Source organism: Cetorhinus maximus, chromosome 5 (genome assembly GCF_964194155.1).
Source record: "Cetorhinus maximus chromosome 5, sCetMax3.hap1.1, whole genome shotgun sequence".
NCBI lineage: Eukaryota > Metazoa > Chordata > Chondrichthyes > Lamniformes > Cetorhinidae > Cetorhinus > Cetorhinus maximus.
In genome coordinates, this window is record NC_135883.1 from 31333300 (window position 1) to 31359317 (window position 26018).

General features: G+C 43.7%; 1 protein-coding gene across 1 annotated transcript in view; it reads right to left on the bottom strand.

Annotated features, from left to right (window-relative positions):
• LOC144680443 (uncharacterized) overlaps positions 1–26018 on the bottom strand; it is an 80177-nt gene that overhangs the window by 23921 nt on the left and 30238 nt on the right. The window contains exons 5-9 of the mRNA XM_078541407.1: positions 22706–22859; positions 19129–19195; positions 13013–13080; positions 11248–11336; positions 378–531 (exon numbers count right to left, since the gene is read on the bottom strand). Of these exons, the coding sequence (XP_078397533.1) occupies positions 378–531; positions 11248–11336; positions 13013–13080; positions 19129–19195; positions 22706–22859 (532 nt within the window). The remainder of the gene's footprint in view (positions 1–377; positions 532–11247; positions 11337–13012; positions 13081–19128; positions 19196–22705; positions 22860–26018) is intronic.

Consider the following 26018-nt stretch of genomic DNA (forward strand, 5'->3'; position numbering starts at 1 on the left):
CTTGAGTGTTGTTGCAGGTGCACCCATCCAGGAAAAAGAATATTCCATCACACTCCTGAATTATGACTTCTAAGTGGCAGAGCGGCTTTGAGGAGACAGGGCATGAGCCACCTGTCAAACCACAGAATACCTAGCTTCTGACCTGCATTGGTAACTACAGCATTAATATAGCTGGTCCAGTTAAATTGCTCCAGTTCCTACCAATCACAACAGAGCTATAAGCAGTTTTGTTTTTGGACTTCAGTCGGGAAACCATACTTTCTCCAGCTTTAATTTGTGTGTCATTTTTCAACTTGACAGGGTACTGTCAGCTAACGAGCATCACACCATCATGAGAGGTAACACAGTACATTGCTGATCCAGCTGCCATTGTATACCTGCATGTGCTTTAGGACTTCATCATCTTCTACCCCCCATGCTGAGAAGTGACCTGCAGTCATTCGATGTTGTACGGGGGTCATCTTTATCATGTACTTACAGCCTGTACTGGGAGTGGGTGCAGACCATAATTTTGGAGAAAGACTCCTTTTCCTGTAAAGTAATTCCAGGGACAGAAAATTAATATAATTATCGTGGCATATCACAAGATGTTTGAAACTTGCAAAAGACATCCATTTGCAGAAGTCTGCAAACTGTCTACATTTATAATTAGACAATGATAATTGACAAGAAATGTTACAGTCAACAATTCACTTCAGGCAAAATGAAGTGCAAAGATTTTTGTGGAAAACCCCAATACAAGAATAGATTCAGCACATTAATATACTCAGCACTAAATATTAATAAATGATGTTAAACAGAATTAAAACATTGAGATTTTCATCAGTAGTCAGTGCAATGTGCATATATACAACTGAGCAGATAACAGATGTGTTAAAGTATAGAGACTGGAAATTAAAACTCAAGCAGAGACTGAGAAGTTGACTGAATGGGCTAGAAATTCATTGGTCTACTTCCACTTCCTGGGGTCTCACTGTGCTGGCCCTTTGCTCCATGGCCCACTACATTAGAATAGTGTGCTCCCAGGAAGCCCTGGAAGACCTTGAATGGGGCACTCTCCTGACTTCAGTCCACTAGTTGAATGACATCATTTGTGACTTAACAACGGTAAATTGTCTCTTGTCCTTCTCGATCTGTCTGCAGCCTTTTATAGGGTTAATTGCATCATCTTCCTCTAGCGCCTCTCCACTACCATCCAGCTGGGTGGAACTGTATTTGTTTGGTTCCATCCTTATCTAGTCATAGCCAGAGCAACACTTGCAATGGCTTCTCTTCCAGCTCCTAAACCATTACCTCTGCAAGGTGCACTGCAAGGATTGGTCCTTGGTCCCCGCTTATTTCTCATCTTGTTGCCGCTGCTCAACAACATCCAAAAGGCACAGCATGGATTTTCATACATATGTTGATAACATCCAGTCATACCTCACCACCACTAGTCTTGATGCCTCCATTGTTGCTAAATTGACTGCTTGTCAGACATCCAGATGAGCAGAAATTTCCTCCAATTTGATTTCAGGAAGGCTGAAGGCATGGCCTCTGTTCCTGCACCAAACTTTGTTTCCTAGCTACCAACTCCACCCCTATTCTGGCAACTAAATTCATCCATGTGCAATCTCGATGTCATAATTGACTCCAAGATAATCTTCCAACCATATGTTGGTGCCGCCCCCACGACCACCTATTTCCATTTCTGTAACATTGCCCCACTTTGCCCTTGTTTTAACTCTGCTCCCTGTGTTGCAACAAAACCCTATCACCTCTGTTCGCTGACCTACATTGGCCCCCAGCCAGGTAAGGTCTCTATTTTAAAATTCTCATCTTTGAGCACTGTGGTCACTTTCATGGCCACTGGCTGTGGATGCCCTCCCTCTCTCCGTGGTGCCAAACCCTGCAGCAGGTGGCATATGTGACTAACCAGTTCCCTCGACATGCGCAGTCTTCAGCAACACTGGTGCTCAGTCATCTGCAGAAATGACAAGCACCATCTATAGACCCTGGTCTAGTGCGGCACCTACGAGCAACGGCTCTCTGTGGATCTTCAGCTGCATGTGCAGGAGGCCCTGCCGCCCCTTCATCTTGAGGATGGTGCTCCTCCAGTGAGTCAAGCCCCCCTGTCAAACTCTTCTTCTTCTCTGCTACCTGTAAGGCATAAGGCATGCCACTAGATCACCAGAATCCTGATGTTCTCCTCCTGCAGGGTCAAAGAGAGAAACGGGTGGGTTAGCATAAGTGTACTGAGGACCTTTCTTGGTTCAGTCTGAAGACCCCTACACACATGCAGGAGAGTGCTGGCCACCACTTGGATGGCCAGTGTGTAGTGCTCTACGTAGCTACCTGAGACCCCACTCACCTTTCTTTCACTCCGTTTGGCTGATTGGCGGCAGCTTCGGCTACTAGACTGCATGCTGTGCTCTCAGCTGAGGCGCAGGCATTCTCCTAACCCACACTGCAAGACTGTGTGGTTAGACTGACATTGCAAGGGGCTGTGAGCGCCTCCACCAGTGACTGCGTCGTGGCCACCTTTCGCAAGGGGATTGTACAACTTGCCCAGTTGTCCAATTGTCCTGCAGCCCCCTAAAACACACACTAACTTGCAGTCTGCGCCCAAGGGGTGAAAGGTTCCGGAGCATTTGGTGGCACATTTGTGCTTTTGCGTTGATTGAATGGGCAGAAATGCTTCAGAGACCCGACTCCAAGCACATCAATATAGCTGCTGCTGAACGGTCTCAGCCGTGGAAGAATACTCACTTTTGACAAGATTTTCCAAGTGTTTGGCCACGTCCCTCCTCCTCCACCCACCGCCCCCCTGCCAAACCCACCGTGAGCCCCACCCCATCAACATGTGCTTGTGTACTTACTTCAGTCTGTGCTGCCTTACCCACCCCTACCCATACTGGAGCCCCTGGCCAGGCACCGCACTGAAAGCCACTGGGAAAAAGCAATGTGCCTGTGCCCTCCCCATGAATGTGTGGCACCTCTTCCTTGATGTTCTACGGGTGATCCTCGCAAGTGCTGCGCAAGGTTGTGCACACTCACAAGTTCCCTTCGAAATTTGGCTTGCCAGGTGCACTCGTAAGTCATGCCATTCTGAATTCATGCTGGCGTGGGAGGTAAATTTGACGTGTGGTATGATTCTAGCGTGTGCAATGATGAGACGCAAATGGAGTAAAATCATGTTCCTGACGTTGGATGGTGGGAAACATGGCCTGCCATTGACTGGCAGAGCGGACGATTGCAAACCGGTTTCACGATGACGTAAAATTGACTTTTGGCCTTCTTGCCATATTGTCTGCTCAAGCCTGCCACCAATGAGAGCAGAAAATTCCTGGGCATTCTTCAGTGAGTAGCCCATCTCCTGACTCCCCAAATCCTGTTCGCCATTTACGAGGCACAAGTCAGGATACAATATAATATTCTCCACTTGTCTGGTTGAGTGCAGCTCCAACAACACAAGTAGTTCAACACAATCCAAGATAAAGCAGCCTGCTTCATCCACCACCGTAAACATTCACCCCTCCGTCATTGTTGTACAGTGGCAGCAGTGTGCACCATCTACAAGGTGCATTGCAGTAACTCACCTAGCCCTCTTTGACAGCACCTTCCAAACCTGCAACCTCTACCAGTTAGAAGAACAACGTCACGGGATGGATGGGAAAACCTGAACCTCCAAGTTCCCCTCCAAGTCACATACTTGCTGACTTGGAACTACATCTTCATTCCTTCACTGTCGCTGGGTCAAAATCCTTGAACTCTCTCCCTAACGGCAATGAGGGAGAACCTATACCACATGGACTGCACCACTACAAGGGGGTGGCTTATCACCACCTTTTCTAGTGCAGTTAGGGTTCAGCATTATCTTGCCAGGGATGCTCACACCTAACAAATAAATGAAAAAAATCTCAGGTAACGCGACTTTTTGGAACTTTTTCTACTGCAGCATGTCTCAAAGGACTGTTTTCGAAGATACTTTGTTGAGTTCCTGGATTTGCCAGGGAGTGCTGCTGCATCCTCACAGGAGGTGCCAGAGGAGTCTACACGAAGACTTTAAGAAGTGTAGAGACAGCAGTGCCTCTGGACCTGCAAAATGACAGGAAAGTGGAGCAGAGGCTGCAAAGATGGCAAACACCACACAATGCTCTTTGCTAAGTTGGAGCCTGACTCCTCCATGCTCCTCGATAGTGACAGAAGGCTGCTAGGCAGGTCAGGCAATGCATCCAATATCTTGATGTGCCTGCCCATCAGAGTTCTCCTGTATGCCATGCATTGGGGTCCTCATTTGTGTCCTCTGCAGCAGTATTAATCTACAACCTCTATTGGATCCTATTCACCAGTTTGTTGGATCCTGTTCGCATGCTTGTTATAAGAGGTGGCCGATTTGGAGCTAATGACTGAGTTGAGTAGCAGACACTTCATTAGGTTGAAATTCTGTTTATTTACAAAAGGTGCTCAGCAGCAAATAAGCATGTGATAATGCTTCAAACTCTATCTCTACACTACTGCTGCTACTAACTACTGACTACAGACTACGAACTACAGAGGTAGCCCTCACTGCTCTGCTATTGGATACTAAGATTATGTGACCTTCCATCACCACCCTGACTTGGAAACATATCACTGTTCCTTCATTGTTGCTGGGTCAGAATCCTGGAACGCTCTTCCTAACAGTACATTAGGTGTACCTACACCACATGGCCTGCAGCGGTTCATAAAGGCAGATCACCACCACCTTCCCAAGGGTAACTAAGTATGGGCAATAAATGCTGGTTCAGCCAGCGAAGCCCACATCCCATGAATGAATAAATTAAAAAAAAACATTCTTAAAGGTACATTACACATCAGATTACCACATCCGTCCGCCTTTACTCAGATATACATTTTATATTTACAATTACAATTTTCTCAAAATTGCAAATTATTTACACTGGTAAGTAATTTACAAATTCTGTCTTTCTGGGGGGGTTTCCTTATATGTGTAGAGCTTCTCAGCTCTACAACTTCAGATGCCTTGTCAGGAACCTCCTTTTCTGGAGTTGCCTGAACAGCAAGTGCTTTGGTGGGCTCCTGCAGATCTGTATCCTCCACTCTTGAAGGAACAACATATGTTTCAGACACATATGTACTAGGTGGAGTTCTCTCAACAGGAAGCACTGAACCAGTCACAACACTGGTGGAATCATTTCTTGGTGCCTAGTTTCTCTCTTCCTTAGATGATTTACATGTCTCCACATGACTCGGCCTTCCACCTTCACGTGGTAAGAAAGAGGTCCAGTCACTGCACTTATTTCACCTGATAACCACTTTGGTCCTTCTCCAAAGTTCTTCATATATACCATTTCTCCCACAGTAAATTTCCTTGTGTGACTATGCCAGTCGTGTTTAGTTTTCTGACTTCCCTGATTCCTTTCCAACTTCCCCCCCTATATTTGGCGTTATTAAGCTCAATCTCGTTCTGAGACAACGTTTCATCAATAAGTCCACAGGCATGACACCTGATGTTGTGTGAGTAGTGGTCATATAATGGAAAAGAAAGCGTGCTCGCTTGGTTGTTAAGGAACTTTCAGTTAACTTATTCATGCCTGCCTCGAATGTTTGAACTGCCCTTTTGGCCAGTCCATTTGAGGAAGGGTGCTACAGTGAAGTAGTTATATAAGTGATACTGCTGATGCTGATAAACCACTGAAACTCAGCATTCGTAAATGCTGTGCCGTTATCAGAAACGACTACATCTGGTAGTCCGTTAATGGCAAAGCTTTGACGTAGCTTCTCAATTGTAACAGAAGATGTTGGTGACTTCACCCGATATATATCCATCCAATTTAAGCGGGCATCAACAATGAGCAGAAACATTGTTCCCATGAAAGGTCCCACATAGTCAATGTGTAACCAGTCCCTTGGTCTTCCTTGCCATTCCCATGGGTGCAATGGAGCTGTTGAAGGCAACTTTTGCAGTTGCTGACATTGCGCATAATTCTTCACTAAACTCTACTTCGCCATCCATCCCAGGCCACCATAGGTAGCTGCGTGTTATGGTCTTCATTCGGGATATTCCTGGAAGTCAACTGTGTAGCTCAAGTAGCAATGGCTCTCTACCCCTGGAGTTACTATCACTCATGCTCCCCACAATAAGATACCATCCTGGCTGGTGATTTCATGCCTTCTGTTGAAATATGATTCATTTTTTCAGATACAGGCTCTTGTGGCCAACCATGAAGTACTTCTTGTACTTGTAATAGGACTAGGTACCTATTTGGCCAATCTCTGATCTGCCAAGCGCATACTGGTGATGAATCAAAGAAATGTAACAAGAAAATATGTTCTTGTGGTGATGGGACTTCCACATCCTTTTCTTATAAAGGAAAAAGAGTAAGTGCGTTGGCATTTGCAATTTGACTTCCAGGCCTATGAATGAAAGTATACTCGTATCCTGCAAGGATTAAAGCCCATCGTTGTTTTATTGCCGAGGCTATGGGTGGTATAGCCCTATCTTGGCTGAACAATCCTAGCAATGGCTTGTGGTGAAACGATAGGAAAATGGTGGCCGTGTACATACTGGTGAAATGTCTTAACACCAAAGATGATTGACAGGCCTTCTTTTCCTATCTGCGAGTAACCTTCTGCTGCTTTGGTAAGCGTTCTTGATACGCAACCAATAGACCATTCCTGCCATCGTCCATCCATTGGGAGAGTACTGCTCCCACTCCGTAGGGGATGCGTCACAAGTCAACATTCATTCTTTCCTCTGGTCATAATGTACTAATAGGTTGGACGAGTGCATTAATTGTTTGACCTCCTCGGAACCTTCATTCTGGGGCGCCTAAGACGAATATTGGTTCTTTTTGAGTGGATTTTTTAGGGGTGCTAGTTCTGTAGATAAATTTGGTAATAACCGTCCATAATAGTTGATCATTCCTAGGAATGTTTTGAGCTGTGAGGTGTTCTTTGGCACAAGTGCCTCTCTTATGGCTCTCACTTTCTCCTCAACCAGGTGGAGGCTCTGTGAATCTACCCGGTGACCCAAATAGATTACCTCCCTTGCTTGGAATCTGCACTTTTCTTTTTACAAATGCACTCCAGCTTGCAAGAAATGTTTTAAGACTTCTTCCAAGTTTTCCATGCGCTCTTTTTCAGTGAACTCTGTCACAAAATCATCATCTAAATAGACTACAACCTGGGGCAGTCCCTGCAGTAAACTTTCCATTGTTCACTGGAAGATGGCGCAAGCTGAGAGGATGCCGAAAGGCAATCGAGTGTACTGGTGCAACCCTTTCTGGGTATTAATTGAGACAAATTCCCGGGAGGCATTGTTTAACTAATCGTTAATTTGCATGCCTCATATCAAGCTTCGTGTAGGTGGTTCCACCTGCCAGTTTGGCATACAGGTGTTTGAATTTTGGTCTGGGGTAACTGTCTAGTTTAGCTACTTTAGTAACCATCAATTTGTAGTCTCCACAAACATGGACGCTCCGGTCAGGTTTAAGGACGGGGACTATGGCACTGCCCATTTTGAGAACTGCACAGGTTGTATTACACCCAGTTTTTCTAGCCTGTCAAATTCGGTGTCGAACTTTTCTCTCAGTGCATAAGGTACTGGTCTGGCCTTTATGAATTGGGGAGTTGTCTCTGGATCCACATGAACTTTTACCTGCAGTCCCTGGATTTTCACAAGTTCGTGCCTGAAGACTGTGGCGTACTTTTGTAGTGGCTCTGGTAACTCACTTGCTCTCAATTGGAAAACTTTCAGCGCATCCCAACTTAATCTCTTTTAGAATTACCTGGAAAAACTCAGCAGGTCTGGCAGCAGCGGCAGAGAAGAATGGGGAATCTTTTCCGCCGATGCTGCCAGACCTGCTGAGTATTTCCAGGTAATTCTTTTTTTGTTTTGGATTTCCAGCATCCGCAGTAGTTTTTTGTTTTAATCTCTTTTAGCCAGTTTTGCCCTAGGAGCCCTGCCTCCTCACCTGTTACTATCATAAAGGGTAGCTTTATCGATTGGCTCCCGTAATTAACAATTACACTACTTATGCTTTTGACTTGGATGTTTTCACCCGTGTATGTTTTTACTGGGGCAGTTATATCTTCCAAATTTAAATTGATTACTCAGAAGTTACATAGTATGTTCCCCAATTACTGTAGTAGAAGCTCCTGTGTCCACTTCCATTCGAACAGGTCTGCCATTCACTTTCACTGTGAAATAGATTGGTTCTGTTCTTCCAACCTTCAAGTTATGCAATGAATAAATATCTGAATTTGTTGCTTCAGGCTCTTCTACACTGTAGATCTCTGTTTTTTTTCTTATGTTTAAAAGTCTGCTTTACTCTTTCTTTACACTGTCTCATTTTGTAACCGTTTACGTGATAGTAAAACATTATTTTTTTTACATACCAATTGTTAAAGGATTGTTTGTTTCCACCTCTATTGATATTACTCCTTTTTTTTGCTGCAAAGTTGATTTTCTCATTTTTTTGCTAGCGGAGGCTGTTTCCTGCCTCTCAGTAGAGGGTTGCATTTTCATGCCCTTTTTGGCTGGGGTTTCCCCGCCCAATGTGGAGGATGGCGCCATTTTGTCTGCCCTGTATGGCTTTCGAATCTCTAACTGCACTTTCCACTGTCAGTGCAATCTCTAACGCCTTCTTAAAATCTAAACTTGTTTCGGATAATAATCGCTTCTGAATTGTGTCCTCATTCACACCGCACACAAAACGATCTCTAAGCATATGGTTTAAGGATGTACCAAACTCACAATGCTCCGTTAATTGCTTCAAGCTTTCCACATAAGCTTGCAACTGTATCCCCTGGGGCTCTAATTCTAGAATTAAACTTGAACCTTTGCATGGCTACTGAGGACTTTGGTTGATAATGGCCCTTCAACAGTTCCATCAAAATTCATCAAAATTTCTCGAGTCTGGGGCGCTGGGCGTCGTCAAACTTCAAACCAAGCAATAAATCTTATTCCCACATGTGCTCAAGGGAATCGCCTGCCTCTTCTCTTCCCCTGTACTTTAATTTGCTTGGAAAAAGAACGAGAGATGTTCAATGTAGTTCGTCCATTGCTGGGTTGAAAATATCAATTCTTCTGAATTGCGGCATGCTGTGAGGGGGTTACTTTGATGATTTGAACGGAACTTCTATCTACAATTGCTTTGTGAGGTACGGTCCTGATTTTGTTTCTCTTGCTTGCTTCTGTTTAACTTGTTTAATCCTTGTCGCCAGTTTGTAGGATCCTAGTCACCAGTTTGTTGGATCCTGTTCGCACGCTTGTTGTAAGGGGTGGCCGATTTGGTACTAATGATAGAGTTGAGTAGCAGACACTTCATATGTAGAAACTCGGTGTTTATTTACAAAGTACTCAGCAGCAACTAAACATGTGCTAACACTTCAAACTCTATCTCTACACTACTGCTGCTACTAACTACTGACTACTGACTACAGAGGTAGCCCACGCTACTCTGCTATTGAATACTAAGATCCTGTAATCTTCTATTATAACGTTCTCCTTAAAGGTATACTACACATCAGATTACCACAACCACGCCCACCAGTGAATGGCAAACAAACCATGCTTTACCTCTGGCCTGGTTCCTGCTCACTCGTGCAGATGACTCACCACGTGCTAATCGAATGACAGAGCATCCTCATTAATGCTTCACTGCTACTCTTTCCTCCTTCTGGGGCTACTGTGGTTGGGCAGGCAGCAGCTATTGGCTGTCTGAAAACAGGAACTCAAAAGCGGTGAGGGAGGTGGGGCAGATAACAGGATGACGGTGTTCTGGGATTTGAGAAGGGGTACAAGGCACGATTATTTTCAATGTTCTTAGCTGTGCTAGATGCCATGGGCCTCATCGCAGCTGTGCCCTATTGGGGACGGCCGTTTCCTCTGTAGGGTTCAAGGGATGCAAGTGCCCTGGTTCTGCTCCCTTCTATTGTGTGCTGTAAGAGAGAGGGAAGAATTTTGAGTGGTTGTGCAGCACTGTGTTTGTGCCTGCTACAGCTGAATAGCTGGAGGTATGTGGAGTCAGCCAGATATGGGTTTGAGGTTGGCAGCATTGGTAGGCGTGTGAGGGTGAAGTGGAGTATCTGCATTTGAGGTGTGAGTCCTGAGTGCCATGGTGTGCTGCTGGGTGAGTGATGGGGATGTGTATAATGGGCAGCGTGAGCAATTGGTGTTATGATGGGTAGGAGATGTCATACGAAGATGCATTCACAGATTACCCGTGTGAGGTCATTAGACTTCTTGTGACACTGCTGCCAAGTCCTCAGGCCTAGACCCTGGGAATTGACTTCCCTGTCTACCTGCTCCCACTCCCTTCTAAGGCTGGTCCTTGAGGGCCTCTTGACCCCTACCACTAGTCCGTGGCATCTCTCCTTGTCCACCTGAAGGTATTAATGCTCCCAATACTACAACCATCACTCTGGAACCTCTTTCTGCCCTGGTGTTCACTTTAAACTAATTTCCATTGTAGCAACATTTTTATACAGCTTTCTTTTAAAGCTTCAGCTTGCCTTTAAGAGGAGAGGCTGGCCGTATGATGTGATTGGTAAGCAAATCTCTTACTTATCACAGCACTAGCCTCTCGCACTGCTCACTGCACCAGGGGCCCCCTGCTGTGGCAAAGGTCACTGGTACCTTGGAGGACAGAGAAAATGTGCTGCCACATGGGCCAAAGTCCTGATTATGCAGGTAATGTCAGTACATGAAAACGGAATCGCCCCCACATCGAACTGCATGGGCATGGGAAAGTTGCAAATTTTGACCCCGCGCGAGTGAAACCCAAATTTTTAAGCCAATAACGCCATAAGAAATTCACACCTGGGGGGAAATAAGTAATTTTAAGAAGATAAACTGTATCTCATAGCATGTACTTTAAAGGATTATATAACTGGAGTCACTGTATGAGTGGAGTTTAATTTGTGCAATTACATTGGAGTACCTAATATCCTGAACAATAGCACACTTTATACAAATTAGTTCTGAACGTAGCGGAATTCTGGAAAATTTGATGGGATTGAACAGAAACAAACAGACCACTGGAAGGCAATTCATCACATTCGGATGAAATGACTAGATTTCTATAAATATAAAAGGAAAACAATGATGTAATTTGATAATTAAAATAAATACTTACAATAAGCTAGTAATGCAAATGGTTGCAACTCTTGTCGGCAAATGAACATGAATTATATTAACTTTACCTTTCAGCAGCTATCAAGATGTAAACATTGCTCAAAAGGAGAATTGAATGGCAATACCTTTTCGACAGGCTTTCATTGTCTGGTGTTTTAGCCAAACACTTGCGGTGTCCCTGGCTAGTTGGAACACGAGTGATAGGTGTGAGATCCTTGAATGAAACAAATGGAATGAATTTGATATTCTCCTCACTGCTGTGGGTTTGCAACAAATTCTTGCACTGTTATACCAGAATTTCCGAATGTATTTGGGAGGAATACTCTTACACTCTACAGCATGAAAACTGAGGCCATTGCCTCCCCAGCACTAAATAAATCTGAAGGGGAATGTTTCTATTGGTGAGGGATGGAACAGACATATTATCACTGACCCAGGCTTGCATCCAGTTTCCGAATGAAACACTTAACTGCCCAGTACAGCAAAGTTAAAGTAATGATGGTCCGCCTACTTAACTAGCAATTTTAACACTCAACCTCAGAACAACACCCCAGGTTGTCAGCATTTCTACATCAAATCATATATCCCTGTGGTTTTTCAGATGGAGAGCCTGATGGTCTGGGCTCTAACTCGCCAGGAATCATGTTGAGACTGCTCAAATTAATTTCAGGTAGGAGGCAACATAAGAACCTTCTGACCGCATCAGTCTAAGCTGGTTTAAAACACAAAATTCAGAGGTAAAGTGATAATGGAGGCAATTTTCATGCTGAGTGTACATTGGGTGGGCTGTGGGCAGGTCCATCTTCTCCACCCAATCAATTTTTGTGATCGGGCTCCATTTATTTACATTGAATAGGTGAGCTGCCAGCACGAATCACAGTGTTTATCAGCAGCTCGATGATTGGGAGGGTGGGAAATCTGAATGGGGCAGCTGATTATAAATCAGCCTAGTGCAGCACTTCAAAGGGGACAGGTGGAAGTGCAGGGAAGTGGAATGAAGCAGCAGTTTACAGCAGCTGGAAAATGTTTCCAATACTGTCAACAGCAAGGAGGTGACATACTGGAAACTGTTAAGATTCAAACCATGTAAATGACCACAGTAAAAATAAATAGCAGATTGACTTCCAGTTTTCCCTAACTGAAGCTGAGGTTCATTCTTTAGATTTGTAGCATCCAGAGTTTGTGGGTGGGTTGAGGAACTGGTGGTAGTGATGCAGACAATGATGAAAATGGCACTGAGGTCCTGACCCAATTTGCCTATATAAACAAGACCATTCCTGGCAGCAGCTCTGGCTGCCTAAATTGAGGTCCTGTGAAAATTGGAATGGAAGAAACTCCAGTAGCAAGTTGGCAGCTCAGTTTGTGATTTTACCACCCAGTTTCCACCAAATCCAGGGCAGTAGAGAGATAAAAATTAGTCCCAATATTGTTTTCACAACTCCTGCCACCCAAGTCCTGAAAATTTCTTTGTGGTATAGGAAGAGAAAGTGCAAGTGGTTCTAATATTGACATCTTTGAAACAACCAGGATGCTTTATCCTGTCCTGTACAGTCCTGCCATTATTCCCACATTTCAAAGCCCATGAACGAGAACCTGACCCTAATCCTAATCCTAACACTGGCTGGGTACACAGAACGCACTCTATTTAATTTTCTCAAGCTTCAGAATTTTGTCCCAGTAAAGTTAAATGTACTCATCCCTGAAAGGATTTCCTCTGTGAAAAAGTCTGTACACAAACACAAACTAAGTTCATTGTGGTTAAATAACTGGACCAACTAACAGGGGACTAATTGTTTATCAATAACATCACCAAACGAGTAACATTATTTTTAGGACAGCTGTTAACAACAGCAAAGATATATCTATCTACATTAGTAATAGGCTGCTTACAGTTTGAGGAATCTGAGAAACAGGCTGTTGCATTTCATTCGCACTTTGGCTGGTACTTTGGATTGCATCTGTTATGGAAAATTCAGAGAAATATAATAAGATAACATTATTTACACTTTATATTCAGCAACTTAAGTATTAGTTTTACTCGCAATTATTTTATATAGATAGTCAATTGAGAGTATGGTGGCACAGTGATTATCTCACTGGATTAGTAATCTAAAGGTTTGGACTAATGATCTGGAGTGCACAAGTTTAAATGCAACTATGACAGCTAGGAATTTAAGATTAGTTAATTAAATACACCTGGAATAAAAAGCTAGTAACTGTAATGGTGATCATGAAACAACCAGAATGGAGCAAAAACCATTCTAGTTCCCTAATGTCCTTTAGGAAAGAAATTCTGTTGACGTTGCTTGACATGTAAGTAACTCCAGATCCACAGCAATATAGTTGACTCTTAACTGCCTTTGTTTTTAATCAAACTGCTGCAGAAGCATTGAATAAGACAAATACTGAACGAACCACCTAACATCAACCTAGGCACCAAACTTGACAAAGACATACCCAGCCCAGTCAACTCTACAAAGTCCTCCTCATTAACAAATTGAGGGAACTGTTCCATAGACTAACCAAGCAATGGCATAACATAATCATATTCCCAGATTCCACCATCACGTCCCTGGGTATGTCCTGTTCTACCTGTAGAAAAGGCTCACCAGAGGCTGCAGCACAGTTGTATATAGTTGGAAGGGCATGTTCTTGGGAGTCCTCAATAATGAGTCTGGTCTCCATGAAGTCTCATGGTATCAGATCAAACATGGGCAAGGAAACATCCTGCTCTCCCTCAATTGGTGAATCAATATTCCTCCATGTTGAACACCACTTGGAAGAAGCATTGAGGATAGCAAGGACACAGGATATACCCTGGGTAGGGGAGATTAATGTCCATCACCAATAGTAGTTTGGTGGCACCACCAAACTGCAAATATTTCTTCATTGTTAGGTTACAATTCTAGAACTCCTAGCGAACAGCACGGTGTGGAGTATCCACATCACATGAATTGGCAGCTCACCACCACTTTCTCAAGGACATTTAGGGATGGACAATAAATGCTAGCCTTGCCAGTGACACAAACATCTCATGAATGTATAAATCCACAAACATATGCTACCTTTTATATGAGCATAACACAACTCGGAATTCTGCTGTAGCTGTATAACTGCAGAAAGCTTGCAAAGTTTACTATGCAGCCATGAGAAACTTTATATTGTGGCCAGAGTCCATGATTCCATTCACCATATAATATTATGTGATTAAATATTTAAAATCAGTCATACTTAATATTGGCCACAACAGAGTAAAATCACCAAGAACTGTGGAGTGATTGCAGTGACCTGAGAAAGGAGAAGCTTAACCATGGTGGATTGTATTCCTTAGGTGGCGTTCAGGATGGGTGCAGTACATTATACTGGACAAAGTGCACATGGCTTGTGGTGGAAACATGCTTTATGACCAAATAAGCTTTTCTTATACCACAACATCTTTTGTTATTGAATAGCAATTACACACTAAAGGATAAGGTACATCACATTGAAAGGAACTAGTGCCCTCAAAAAGCTGGATTCAGACAGCATAAAAAGCAAGTCTACAGTGCTGTTTTTGCCTGCACTGGAGTGCTGCTTTGGGCTGCATTTGAATGCTTCATTTGTACTTTGATGAATGAGGGAGTTTTAAGGGTTTACTTAATTTAAGAGTTAATTTCTATCTAGAATCTAGTCTTTCTTTAATTAAGCAATTAACTAAAAGTTGCTGTTTGGTTCAGAGAAGGTGAATTTTAGTCCAGCTTTAAAACAGCGCACATTCAGGCTCTGCTTGCATCTAGTGCGATGCGCTTCCTGTGCAGGCGGGCGGGGGGGTGGATTCCCCAAATGCGAGAGTGAGCTCTTTCTCGCAAGTGCACGATAGAGCGCACATCTCCCTGAGGCTAAGTGCTTCCTCAGGGAGATCGCTGACAGCTGTATAAAAACTTTAAAAATAGAAAAATATTAAAATCCTTAACATGTCCCACTCATGTGACATTGTCACACGAGATGGGACATGTTAATAAATTTCACTGAATCTTTAGTAAACTTTTTTAAACCCTACATGAAACTTCATCCCGCCAGTTGATGAAATTTCATGTTTTTTCAGAAGCCCACCTTAAGGTTGGACGGGCAGGGCCTATAATTGTTTTTATTATCCTGTCAATGTCCTCAATTGGCCATTGACAGGTCGGCAGGCAGACGGCTGATTTCGCTGCGCCCCCGCCTTCCTGAAAATTTAAATGGGCCGGGATGACATTGGGGGTTCCTCCCGATGCCATCCCACGTCATTTTGCCGTCAGCGAGCGGGCCCCGCCCCCTGCTCGCCGACGGCAAAATCCAGCCCTTGGTCTTTCAGTGATTCTCTCTTATCCTTCACAGAAATTTGCTCCAACTGCTGTAGTTTCATCTTCCCCTGCTTCACCCGTGATGTTTTCTTTTCAATGACTCCACTGCCAATTGCCTTCTCAATTTGTGGGAGTGCTTTCACTACATGGGTTGGAGAGGTTGAAGAATCAGCTTCCCTCAGGGCAACCAGGGATGGACAATATATTCCAGCCTGGCCAGGAATACCCATATCCCATGAAGGAATTTGCAACTCCATATACACCCAATTCATTCCTCCCTTCAGTGAAGGGCAACAATTAAAATTCACCACCAATACAGCAATTCTGCCATGACAGCTTCAGGTAGAAATGTATTTAAACATGAATCCATGTTCACTGTTCTCCCATTTTATTTAACTGTGAAGCACTTTCTGGCGCCGCAGAGTAAATATTATATCTGGCTTCATTTAAATTAATTTCAAGCATATTTTACATGTTGTGGAAAAAGGGACCTATACGCCTTTGCATGCTAGAATATTAAATATAAAGACTAGTGCAAAACTTCATTTCTTAAGTGTTATGCACCCACACTCACTCCTCAGTTTAACGCAGTACACAGTAGACACTCCACCTTTCAAAGTGTACCTCTAACTGCACTTGAATGCAGCTGTGAGGGTCCATTCTTGCACCAAGTTACTCCGTAGAAAAATCACGTATTAAAAGTAGATCCACAGATGTTGTGTAAGATTACATTGCAAAGTCTGACAAAGATGAATCTGTGTGGCTCCAAATGATGTTTGAAGTATTAATGTAAAACTAACTACTCTGATTATAGATGAAGTGCATGAGCTTTGCCATTAGTATACACAATAGATGACACATGTGTAACTTTGACAATTTATTTTAAGGATACACCATCATCTAAATAGACAATGACAATACAATCAAACCATTTCCCATTTATTCCTATTGTTTGGTGCTTCTGATTTAAGCACAAATATTGATCCAAACATAGAGTTTATCTATTAATAGATCAGCACCAGAAGTACAATCAAACCACTGTTAAATTTCAATTTGCTCTCTACATAAAGTAGTTAAATTTACACCTTCCATGCAGCTTCCGTCTTCTAATTTTGAGCCCACACTCAAGTCCAGGGGTTGTGGAAACTTCAGCTATATTACTGAAGTTTAATTTATCTATGTCCTTGAGTACATCTGCATGGGCTTCTCTCCTCCAGAGAAAACAATCTCAGACCCTGCAACTATTTCTCAAAGCTCACATGCCTCAAGTTAGGCATTAGTTTTTGATTACTCTTTTCTTTGCTGCCTCCAAAGCCTGGTACAATGTGATACAATGGCCAAAATTATACACAGCACTCCAGGTACAACTATACCAAGTGCATGCATGCCAGATTATTACCTTCTGGGATTTGTGTTTTACCCCTAACTATATATTCCAGGATCCAGTTAGCTCTCCTTATCGCTGCTACACACTGTCTTGCTGATTTCAGTCAACTATCCATCAATACACCCAAATTCCTCCCTCTCCTGTAGCCTAGAGCTATTTTGTTTATATTTCCACCATTTATTTCCCTTCACTAGTTTCAGAACTTTGTAGTTATTAACAGCGAATGCCATTTGGCATTCTTCAGTCCAGATTTCCAAACTCATGTAAATGGTTTGTCTCTTCGCCTCTGCGATTTGAATCCCCTTTTAAACCTGGCACCACCTGCAAGCTGAGACAGCAGTATTTCCCCTCCTAGCTCAAAATCTTCTACAAACCTTGTAAGCAGTATAAGCCCAAGCAATGAGCCACTTTTGGCACATCACCATTGATCCCTTGCCCTGCTGATGCTATTCTACTGGTTTAAGCAACTTTCAAATTCACCTCAAAAGCTTCCTTATGTTTGCTGTGACTTGCTACCTTGAGGACTAATAGCTTCAGTGAGGTGGTAGCAAGAGTCTTGCTTGTTGATTTCAAAAATATATCTTATGTACATACAATACACATATATATTACATATGTTTAAAATTTTTAAAAATGTTTAAGACTGTTCAATTAGCAATATTATATTAAAAAGGTACATCCATTAACTTCAACATTGTGACAATCTATTTGTAATTATAGAACAGAAAATTCTTGGTAACTGATTATCGTTTGACTGGATCCTTTTATAGCTTTGTGTTATTACTCCATATTTCAGTACGTCACATATCCTACATCTCAGCAATGGAACTTTATTTGAAGCTGAACACGTATCACAAAACCACATCTCTGGTGAAATTGGAGGGCTTTTTTCATCACAGTTATTGGATTCTTTGGGCAAACAAGTCTCAGTCGTGTTGAGCATCTTTTTGTCTAATTGAGTATAAAACAAAGTCTTTGGGTTTGTTTTTGAGTTAGACCTCATCCAGGTTGCAAAGTGCTTCCGTTTATCCTTGGTCTGGATTGCTCTGAATGGTGAGATGATTTACATGTTCTTTTGGTTTACACAGTTGTTGCTGGAATTCTGGAAATGTTGTGGTGACTTGGGTGCTAAAAAAAGAATGAAGGGGTTGACAACATCCTCTGTGCAAAGCTAGCAGAAGTTCTTAATCACAGGTCTTAATAGGTTTTAGCATGGTCACTAATATATACCTTCCCCACCACCCGCACCCCCCATCCCAACCAAAGTCAGTGAAACCAATAGGTTATAGGTCTAACAAATCAGAACATCGTTGGCAGAAGACCACAGCCTTAGAGATGGTTTCTGGCAAACACAAAAAGCAGGGCATGAAAGATCAGTAAATGGAACTGGGTGGCTTGGTCAGTGACAGGAGAGGGGGAGGTGGGGTGGGGACAGAGGTCAGGATCAGCTGGGAGGGAGCGTGGGGGAGAGGTGGGATGGAGGCAGAAGAGGGTCTGTCATTGCCTGCAGGGAGAGAGTCGCTGTCATCAGTAATGGGATGGCTAAAGGTTTTCTTGAGGAACTAATGGTGGCACTCCTGCTTCTCTTGTCCCACAAGGAGTGTTGGAAATCACTTACCGAAGGGAGCCATAACATCCACCTCCTTTTCAATGCTAAGTTTCCCGACCCCTGGGAAACACATGCAGTGAATTTTAAATCAGGCTCCCAATTGCACTTAGTATTTACAAAAGATAAAACACTAGATTTCACAAACACACAAATACTTTGTGGTATCAATAGATTAATAAACTCCTCTGGAATGATATAAAAATAAAAAGAATGGCCTTATAAAACCTATGCAGCCCATCTACCTTGACTCATACAGTGGATCTAGCCAGAGCATTTTTTTCAGTCTCCTGCCTCTATCACAATTAACTCTTAACAAGGTTGCTATAAAACTTTAAAATATAAATATTATAAAATATATATAAAATACTTTGTAAAAGACATCAGTGGAGTTGCAGACCGATTAACAAATCTACGATTCCACAGTGTGACAGATCCCACTGGTTAACCTATGCTTCACTTTAAGACACTTTACTTTAAGATACTTTACAAATAGGTTACTTTGTAATAAACTTACAGTGATACAGTTAGAATGCATTAAAGACATCAACTCAAAATGATTCATGTGTAGTCCAGGAAGGAATATATAAATGAAATTCCAGACTGCTATGCCCTTATCTGCATTAAGCTTGAGAAATATGTAGCTTATAAACACTCTCGACTTTTCACAAAGTTATTTAATAAACTTTACCTTCTTGATGAGATGTTGGAGTAACTGCTGTATCCTCAGATTGTTCATCACCATCACTGGTGTCTTTCTATTAACGAAGGAGAAACAGTATGAAATGAAAAGCCTTCTGTCAGATTCAGGCTACTTCTGTTGTCATGATCCACCTTCAGCACATCATTGTGAAAGCTCCCAGTTATGCTCTTCACATCTGACCATTATTTTGTGACATCAAACATTTAATGCAATACCAACAGGATTCCTGCTCACTTCGCCAAGTACACCTCTTGACTAGGATCTCATTTTATCATCAATATGTGAATGCCTAACTTAAGTAAATTTAAGTGAAAGTGGCTATTTCTTAAACAGATGACAGCAAAATCGTTGATAAAGCAAAGACATGATTATTTCAAAACCTTTTTTAATTAATTTTAATTTGCTACTTTCTCCACTTATTCAATAATCTTCAGTCAATAGTGCCAAGTGGAAGATCCATCTCAGCGTCCTCATGAGGTACCCAGCAGCACAGATGCTAGTCTTCAGAAAAATTCGATTCACTCCACGTGACTTCAAGAAGCAGCTGAAATCACTGGATAGTACAAAGTATTTGGCCCTGAAAGCATTCCAGCGATAGTGCTGAAGACTTGTGCCTCAGGACTAGCTGCATCCCTAGCCAAGCTGTTCCAGTACAGCTACAACACTGGCATCTACCTGACAATGCCCAGGTATGTTGTGTACACAAAAAGCAGGACAAATCCAACGCGGCCAATTACCATCCCCTCAGTCTACTCGTGGTCATCAGTATTGTGATGGAAGGTGTCATGGACAGTGCTATCAAGTGGCATTTACTCAGCAATAACCTGCATACTGATGCTCAGTTTGGACTCCGCCAGGGCCACGCAGCTCCTGACCTCATTACAGCCTTGGTCTAAACATGGACAAAAGAGCTGAACTCCTGAGGTGAGGTGAGAGTGACTGCCCTTGACATCAAGGCAGTATTTGGCTGAGTGTGGTATCAAGGAGCCCTAACAAAACTGGAGTCAATGGGAATCAAGGGGAAAAATCTCTGCTGGTTTGAGTCATTCCTAGTAGAAAGCAAGATGGTTGTGGTTGTTGGAGGCCATTCATCTCACTCCTAGGACATTGCAGGAGTTCCTCAGGATAGTGTCCTAGGCCCAACCATCTTCAAATGCTTCATCAATGACCTTCCTCCATCATAAGGCAACACTTGGGGATGTTTGCTGATGATTGCACAATGCTCAGTACCGTTGGCAACTCCTCAGATACGGATCATAGTCCATATGCAGGAGGACCTGGACAATATCCAGGCTTGGGCTGACAAGTGGCAAGTAACATTCATGCTAAACAAGTGCCAAGCAATGACCATCTCCAAGAAGAGAGAGAATCTAACCATCTCTCCTCAACATTCAATGTCATTACTGGGAAAAATTTTCCCCCTGTTTGTGGGGAGGTGCGGGAGTGGGTGTGCTGCCGATCAGCGCCCCCAATTGGGTGCGCCGCCATTTTATGTGGGTGGTCCAATTAAGGCAAAACAGCGCACAGGTCTCCCTGAGGCTTAGTGCTGCTCAGGGAGATTGACTCCGAATTAAAACTTGTAATACAAATGATGGAAAAATTCCCTGACATGGACATATGACACGGTCATATGAGTTGGGAAATGCCCATAACTTTTATTGAAACCTTTATTAAAAATTTAAATACCCTCATGAATCCTCTCCCATGGATGAGGTTTCATGCTTTTTCCGAAGCACGACATGGCCCCTGGCCTGCCTGCCAACCTTATGGTTGGATGGGCAGGTCCATTAATGATTTTAATTAGTTTCTCAATGGCCTCAAATAGGCCGTTGGCCAGTCAACGGGTGCGCAGCTGACTCGGCTGCGCCCCCACCGACCTGAAAACGGAAATGACGCGGGGTGACGTCTGGAGTTCCACCCGACGTCATGCCGTGTCATTTTACACGTCAGCGAGTGGGTCCCGCCTCCGCTCGCGGACCAGAAGATCCTGCCCACAATTGCTGAATGCCCCACTCTCAACATCCTGGGTGTTACCATTGACCAGAAACTGAACTGGACCAGCTGTACAAATACCGTGGCTACAAGAGCAGGTCAGAGATGGGGAATTCTGAATAACTCACCTCCTGACTCCCCAGAGTCTGCCCACCATTTACAAGGCATAAATCAGGCATGTGATGGAATAGCCTCCGCATGCTTGGATGAGTGCAGCTTCCACTGCTTTCTAGAACAAAGCAGTCCGCTTGGTCGGCACCTCATCCACCAACTTCAAAATTCACTCCCTCCAACCCAACACACAGTGTCAGCAGTGTGTACCGTATATAAGATGCACTGCAGCAACCCATCAATGCTCCTTCGACAATGCCTTCAAGGGCAATTAGGGTTGGGCAACAATGCTGGCCCTGCCAGCAACACCAATATCCCATGATGAAATAAAAAAAAATGTTTATTTCCTACCTTTTAAAAATATTAATTGTACTTGATTGTTTTCATCACATTTAAAGATTAGCAGATTTGCATTTAACCATTTTTAGAATAAACCTTCAGTAAGTAGAGTACATAGTGACACAAAATCTAAAATGAGAACCAAGTTCCTCTTAGACATTTCCATGCTATGCAACACTATATACATAAAGAACTGCCTCTACTCTGCTACCCATGAATAACCTCAACGCAGTGAGTGCTCCCAGCTGCACTAATGTGGCATTTTCACTTTTCACATTACATTGATTAATTGAGATTTTTTTTATTTGAAATGTTCAATTTTGGGATCTGGACATTGCTGGCAAAAACATCTCAATTTGCCCTTGAGAAAATGCTGGCAGTCCTTCTTTTTGAATGATGCAATGCATACGGTGATGTTACTCACACAATTCTACCATTAGGTAGGTAGGGAACTCCATGATTATGACTCAGTGTCAATGAAGGAATGGTGATATATGTGCCAGTCAGGATGTTGATTGACAGAATAGGCATCTTGGAGATGTTAGTGTGCCCATGCACCTGCTGTCTTTGTCATTATAGATAGTGCAGGCTACGGGTTTGCCAGCAAAGGCTTTGCGACTTGCTGCCATGCATTTGTAGTTAACATGCATTGCAACCCTGGTGTGCCAGTGGTGGAGGGAGTGAAAGGTTAATCTGGTGGATAAGATGGCAATCAAGTGTACTACTTGGTCTTGGATGGTGTTGAGCTTGAGTGTTGTTGCAGTTGCACCCATCCAGGAAAAAGAATATTCCATCACACTCCTGAATTATGACTTCTAAGTGGCAGAGCGGCTTTGAGGAGACAGGGCATGAGCCACCTGCCAAACCACAGAATACCTAGCTTCTGACCTGCATTGGTAACTACAGCATTAATATAGCTGGTCCAGAGGAATTGCTCTAGTTCCTACCAATCACAACAGAGCTATAAGCAGTTTTGTTTTTGGACTTCAGTCGGGAAACCATACTTTCTCCAGCTTTAATTTGTGTGTCATTTTTCAACTTGACAATGTACTGTCAGCTAACGAGCATCACACCATCATGAGAGGTAACACACTACATTGCTGATCCAGCTGCCATTGTATACCTGCATGTGCTTTAGGACTTCATCATCTTCTACCCCCCGTGCTGAGGAGTGATCAGCAGTCATTCGATGTTGTACGGGGATCGTCTTTATCATGTCCTTACAGCCTGTACTGGGAGTGGGTACAGACCATAATTTTGGAGAAGGACTCCTTTTCCTGTAAAGTAATTCCAGGGACAGAAAATTAATATAATTATCTTGGCATATCACATGATTTTTGAAACTTGCAAAAGACATCCATTTGCAGAAGTCTGCAAACTGTCTACATTTATAATTAGACAATGATAATTGACAAGAAATGTTACAGTCAACAATTCACTTCAGGCAAAATGAAGTGCAAAGATTTTTGTGGAAAACCCCAATACAAGAATAGATTCAGCACATTAATATACTCAGCACTAAATATTAATAAATGATGTTAAACAGAATTAAAACATTGAGATTTTCATCAGTGGTCAGTGCAATGTGCATATATACAACTGAGCAGGTAACAGATGTGTTAAAGCATAGAGACGGGAAATTAAAACTCAAGCAGGGACCGAGAAGTTGACTGAATGGGCTAGAAATTCATTGGTCTACTTCCACTTCCTGGGGTCTCACTGTACAGGCCCTTTGCTCCATTGTCCGCTACATTAGAATAGTGTGCTCCCAGGAAGTCCTGGAAGACCTTGAATGGGGCACTCTCCTGACTTCAGCCCACTAGTTGAATGACATCATTTGTGACTTGACAACGGTAAATTGTCTCTTGTCCTTCTCGATCTGTCTGCAGCCTTTTATATGGTTAACTGCATCATCTTCCTCCAGCCCCTCTCCACTATCATCCAGCTGGGTGGAACTGTATTTGTTTGGTTCCATCCTTATCTAGTCATTGCCAGAGTAACACTTGCAATGGCTTCTCTTCCAGCTCCTAAACCATTAACTCTGCAAGGTGCACTGCAAGGATTGGTCCTTGGTCCCCTCTTATTTCTCATCTAGTTGCCGCTGCTTGATAACATCCAAAAGGCACAGCATTGATTTTCATACATGTGCTGATAACATCCAGTACTACCTCACCACCACTAGTCTTGATGCTACCATTGTTGCTAAATTGACTGCTTGTCAGACATCCAGATGAGCAGAACTTTCCTCCAATTTGATTTCAGGAAGTCTGAAGGCATGGCCTCTGTTCCTGCACCAAACTTGGTTTCCTAGCTACCAACTCCACCCCTATTCTGGCAACTAAATTCATCCATATGCAATCTCGATGTGATACTTGACTCCAAGATGATCTTCCAACCATATGTTGGTGCCGTCACTACGACCACCTATTTCCATTTCTGTAACATTGCCCCACTTTGCCCTTGTTTTAACTCTGCTCCCTGTGTTGCAACAAAACCCTATTACCTATGTTCGCTGACCTACATTGGCTCCCAGGCAGGTAAGGTCTCCCTCTCTCCGTGGCGCCAGATCCTGCAGCAGGTGGCGTATGTGACTGACCAGTTCCCTCGACATGCGTAGTCTTCAGCGACACTGGTGCTCAGTCATCTGCAAAAATGACAAGCACCATCTGTAGACCATCTGCGGCACCTACGAGCAACTGCTCTCTGTGGATCTTCAGCCACATGTGCAGGAGGCCCTGCCGCCCCTTCATCTTGAGGGTGGTGCTCCTCCAGTGAGCCAGGCGCCCCTGTTAAACTCTTCTTCTTCTCTGCTACCTGTAAGGCATAAGGCATGCCACTAGATCACCAGTATCCTGATGTTCTCCTCCTGCAGGGTCAAAGAGAGATATGCGTGGGTTAGCATAACTGAGGAATTCTCTTGGTTAAGTCTGAAGACTCCTACACACATGCAGGAGAGTTCTCGCCACTACTTGGATGACTAGTGTTTAGTGCGCTACGTGGCTGCCTGAGACCCCACCCACCTTTCTTTCACTCCGTTTGGCTGATTGGTGGCAGCTTCGGCTACTGGACTGCGTGCTGTGCTCTCAGCTGACGCGCAGGCATTCTCCTAACCCACACTGCAAGACTGTGTGGTTAGATTGACATTGCAAGGGGCTGTGAGCAGCTCCACCAGTTACTGCGCCATGGCCACCTTTCGCAATGTGATTGTACAACTTGCCCAGTTGTCCAATTGTCCTGCAGCACCCTAAAACACACACTAACATGCAGTCTGCGCCCAAGGCGTGAAAGGTTCCGGAGCATTTGGTGGCCCATTTGTGCTTTTGCGTTGATTGAATGGGCAGAAATGCTTCAGAGGCCCGACTCCAAGCACATCAATGTAGCGGCTGCTGAACGGTCTCAGCTGCGGAAGAATACTCACTTTTGACAAGATTTTCCAAGTGTTTGGCCACGTCCCTCCTCCTCCACCCACCGCCCCCCCTGCCAAACCCACCACGAGCCCCACCCCATCTGCATGTGCTTGTGTACTTACTTCAGTCTGTGCTGCCCTACCCCACCCTTACCCACACTGGAGCCCCTGACCAGGCACCGCACTGAAAGCCAGCTGGGAAAAAGCGATGTGCCTGTGCCCTCCCCATGAATGTGTGGCACCTCTTCCTTGATGTTCTACGGGTGATCCTCGCAAGTGCTGCGCAAGGTTGTGCACACTCACGAGTTCCCTTCGAAGTTTGGCTTGCCAGGTGCACTTGTAAATCATGCCATTCTGAATTCATGCTGGCGTGGGAGGTAAATTTGACGTGGGGGATGAATCTAGCGTGCGCAATGATGAGATGCAAATGCAGTAAAATCATATTCCTGACGTGTGGTGGTGGGAAACATGGCCTGCCATTGACTGGCAGAGCGGACGATCGCATACCGGTTTCACGATGCCGTAAAAGTGACTTTTGGCCTTCTTGCCATAATGTCTGCTCACGCCTGCCATCAATGAGCGCAGAAAATTCCTGGGCATTCTTCAGTGAGTAGCCCATCTCCTGACTCCCCAAATCCTGTTCGCCATTTACGAGGCACGAGTCAGGATGCAAGAGGATATTCTCCACTTGTCTGGTTGAGTGCAGCTCCAACAACACAAGTAGTTCAACACAATCCAAGATAAAGCAGCCTGCTTGATCCACCACCGTAAACATTCATCCCTCCGTCATTGGTGTACAGTGGCAGCAGTGTGCACCATCTACAAGGTGCATTGCAGTAACTCACCTAGCCCTCTTTGACAGCACCTTCCAAACCTGCAACCTCTACCAGTTAGAAGAACAAAGTCACGGGATCGATGGGAAAACCTGAACCTCCAAGTTCCCCTCCAAGTCACATACCATGCTGACTTGGAACTACATCTTCATTCCTTCACTGTCGCTGGGTCAAAATCCTTGAACTCTCTCCCTAAC